The sequence below is a fragment of the Pipistrellus kuhlii genome, unplaced genomic scaffold (genome assembly GCF_014108245.1).
Source record: "Pipistrellus kuhlii isolate mPipKuh1 unplaced genomic scaffold, mPipKuh1.p scaffold_m20_p_133, whole genome shotgun sequence".
NCBI lineage: Eukaryota > Metazoa > Chordata > Mammalia > Chiroptera > Vespertilionidae > Pipistrellus > Pipistrellus kuhlii.
Window position 1 is genome coordinate 25,350 of NW_023425442.1, and position 3,871 is coordinate 29,220.

General features: G+C 51.7%; 1 protein-coding gene across 1 annotated transcript; it reads right to left on the reverse strand.

Annotated features, from left to right (window-relative positions):
- Positions 1–514: 514 nt before the first annotated feature.
- MRPS24 (mitochondrial ribosomal protein S24) lies at positions 515–3,611 on the reverse strand. Its single transcript, XM_036436257.2, has 4 exons — positions 3,460–3,611; positions 3,318–3,386; positions 3,027–3,138; positions 515–943 (listed from the first exon to the last, which is right to left on the reverse strand). The coding sequence occupies exons 1-4, from the start codon at positions 3,496–3,498 to the stop codon at positions 660–662; spliced, it is 504 nt and encodes a 167-aa protein (XP_036292150.1). The 5' UTR covers positions 3,499–3,611; the 3' UTR covers positions 515–659.
- Between the last annotated feature and the right edge of the window lie 260 nt (positions 3,612–3,871).

The following is a 3,871-nucleotide window of genomic DNA, read 5'->3' on the forward strand; positions in this document are numbered from 1 at the left end:
TCAGAATGACAAATACTGTATGATCCCACTTTTTTTTTTTTAATACATTTTATTGATTTTTTACAGAGATAAAGGGCGAGAGAGAAACATCGAACAGCTGCTTCCTGCACACCCCCTACTGGGGATGTGCCTGCAACCAAGGTACATGCCCTTGACCCGAATTGAGCCTGGGATCCTTCAGTCCTTAGGCCGATACTTATTCAGTGAGCCAAACCAGTTTCAGCTGATCCCACTTTTGTATGGAATCAACAATAGTTGAAATAGGAGCAGAGTAGAATAGTGGTTACTAGGGGCTGGGGGAGGGGGAAATACAGTTAGTTTTAGTTATGCAAGATGGGTAAGTACTGGGGATTTAGAGTACCACCATGTGACCACAATTAACAATACTTTCTCACATGCTTGGAATTTGATGAGCAAACACTGTACGTGGCAGCCTCCTGGGACCAACGAGCACCTTACAGAACCCCCATCGAGTCATTTCACCTGAAGAGTAAAGACAGAGCAAGAGGCCAGACAACATGGACAGTCCATTTATTCAGCAGCAGCTTTGAAAGTGAGGTCTGTGGACTCTGAAGGGATGAGTTTTGCCATTTCTACTTCACCCCTTTCCCACACGTTTCTGTCCTCTACAGGCTAGAGCTTGACACCACAGGCATGTCCTAGATGTACTTGTACACCACCTTGGAGGGCACAGTCTGGAGGTGCACCCGCACAGGGCACTTGTAGAAGTGGGACAGCAGGGTCTCACTATAGCCCACGAGGAAGTAGAACTTGTGTGCTGGCAGCTGCCTCAGCACCAGAGCACAGATTTCCACCTGGTTAGCCCGGCGCTTCAGGACAAGCTGGTCAGCCAGGCAGCCGGGAAAGGTACCCTGCATAAACTTGCGAAGAAAAACATCCTCCACTGTTCGCTCTGCGGCATGGTCCTCCCCATCCAGGTTACCTAAAGAGTGAAGGCACACAGAATCAGCAAAGCTCCAGAGGTAACATCCAAAAGCAAAGGGTACCCAATTCTACCAACCCTGCCTCTTCTCTTTTCTTCTGTAAAAGGAATAAGAATAACACTTTAAAGTTTCAAGTATATTATTTCACTAAACTCCCAAACTAGGTACCACCACTATCCTTATTTTACAAAAGGAAAGAATGAGGCCTTAGCCAAGATATAAAACTCAGATGATTAGTCCATCTACTCCCTTCCCCACTCTTTTTGCCTGCCTTAGAGCATGCATGGTCATCCAACAGGCCAAAAATGAGGCCACCAACTCCTGAGGTTTGGGACATGAGCTTTCTCACAAGCCAGGGCCATGGCCTACACCCAGTGGATTCTCAGTGTGGACCCTGCAACCCCTACGCCTCTCACAGTCACTGAATCTCCACACCCACCTGCAGACTTCAGAACCAGACCTTGAAAGGGTGGGAGGATAAGAACCTTTAAATAACTCCTCTAAGTAGATGCATCATAAACATCCAGGTTGAAAACCCTCATACTGAACAAAATACAGTTCATTATCATTAATTCACGGTAGTTCTGTTCTATAAAGTCGCCATGATCTATGAATTAGCAAAAACTCAACCATAGCTCCTGGGAAAATGCAGGGCTAGGCTCTGCAAGCGTTTGGCTCAATTATTTCTGTCAACAGAGCAATACAGTATTTTGGGTTATGTGTTTCTACTTAAAGGACCTTGTTTATTAAGTGGGCTGATTATCAGTGAACTCTCCCAACAGCTCTACAGCTCAGGCCTGAAGAAAGCCACTGATAGGCACTGCTCTCTGTCAAGTTATCACAGCTCCTTGAGCTCGGCATCAACGACTATTTTAAGGCAGCAGAGTCATCAACAAAAAGCACAAAATTGTGAAAACATGGCAGTAATAAATCTCGAAAAGGATACATTTAGTGTAGGAAAACTGAAACAAGGGGGCAGAGCTAGGAAGGAGACTTGACTTGAGGTGAACAGACAATACAATACACAGATATCTCATAGAATTGTACACCTAAAACTTATACAATTTTATTAACCAATGTCTCCCCAATAAATTCAATTAGATGTTTTTAAAAATAAATAAGTGTGGCCCTATCCGGTTTGGCTCAGTGGATAGAGCATCGGCCTGCGGACTCAAGGGTCCCAGGTTCAATTCCAGTCAAGGGCATGTACCTTGGTTGCAGGCACATCCCCAGTAGGAGGTGTGCAAGAGGCAGCTGCTCGATGTTTCTCTATATCCCTCTCCCTTTCTCTCTGTAAAAAAAAATCAATAAAACATATTTAAATAAATAAAAAATGTAAATAATTACATTTTTTAAAAAGAGAGCAGAGCCCAGCAAACATGGCTCAGTAGTTGAGTGTTGACCTATAAAACAGAAGGTCACAGTTCAATTTCCAGTCAGGGCACATGCCTGGGTTGTGGGCTCAATCACCGGTGCGGGTGTGCAACAGGCAGCCGACTCATGATTCTCTCTCATCATTGATGTTTCTCTCTCTCTTCCTCTTCCTTCCTCTCTGAAATCAATAAAATGTATTTTTTTAAAAAGCGGGCAGAACCCTATTCTACCTCAGCTGGGAAGATGCCCACGGCTGAGAGTGACCTATAAAGAGTCAAGAATAGGCAAATTCAAACACAAAATGAAGAAAAACCTGTGGGAAATTGCATTATTTACAGCACACTGCCCCACGAGTCCAGGCTGATGCTAAGGGGGTTCACTCCTTTCACTGACTCGGCCACTTGGCTTCTCTGTCCATCACAGGTGACTCCATCCCGCTCACACACACAATTCCTGAGGAGGTGCACTGCAGTCCTCGCACCCGCGGAGAGGCAATTCTGTACCCCTTTCAATGCATCTCAACATCCCCGATCCACTCTCGCTGTTTTACTTCTGCTTTGGGCGTGAACGGGTTTCTGACTCCGGCACTGAGCGCTGGTTGGAATAAACCTTGACCCGAGCTCATCTCGTGTGTTTGAAGTCACGACTGAACTCCTTTGTGGGGCCCGGGGCCGCATCGCCAGCCTCTGGCGCGTGGTGTCCCCTCACCTGTGTGCAGCGACAGCCAGCCCTTGCGGTGGGCGATGTAGTGAGGCGCGTGCGCCTCCTCGTAGGTCACGGGCTTGTCCCCTTTGCCCACTCGGACCCGGGCCGCCCGATTCTAGGAGCAAAGAGCGGCCTAAGTCCGTGCCCCGGCCCTCACCTCTCTCCGCCACCAACCCCCCGGCCTCTCGTACCCCGGCCCCGGCCCCCGTCCCGGCCCCCGTCCCGGCCCCTCACCGCTCCCCACCCGGCCCAGCGGCCTCCCGGCCCCGCCCCGGCCCCCGCCCCGCCGCTCACCTTGGCACAGGCCGCGGAGACGTGCAGGGCGCGCCAGGCACCGGGCAGCGCTCGGCTCCAGGACAGCACCTGTGTGCGCGGAGGAAGAGCGTGAGACCACCAGGCCACCCCTCCGACCCGGCCCACCTCGTCGCCCACTCACCCGCAGCCCGAGCCCCTTGCCGCACACGGGCGCCGCCATCTTGAGCTGGCCGCAGGCTGTGACGTAACACCGCGTCGCGGAGCAAAGGTCAGCGCCGGGAAGCAACCGCGGACTGGACCAAGTTGAAGCCCGCGCGGGTGTGGAAGTCTCTCGGCCGGGGCGGGGCCTCTCGGCCGGGGCGGGGCCTCTCGGCCGGGGGCGGGGCTGCAGGGCGATGTCGGTTTCCGTACCTCTCCCGCCACCGCCACCACTGGAGTTTGTGTCCAGGTTCCCATCCGGATGCAGAGCGTAAGGTCCTCCCCACCCCCCACACCCGCCCAGCGTGCCTGTGTCCTGAGGGAGGACCATAGCGTGGCCTCGCGCCACCTCGCCCGGACCTCCCCTTGGAGCTCTACAAATTAGGCTACTTGAC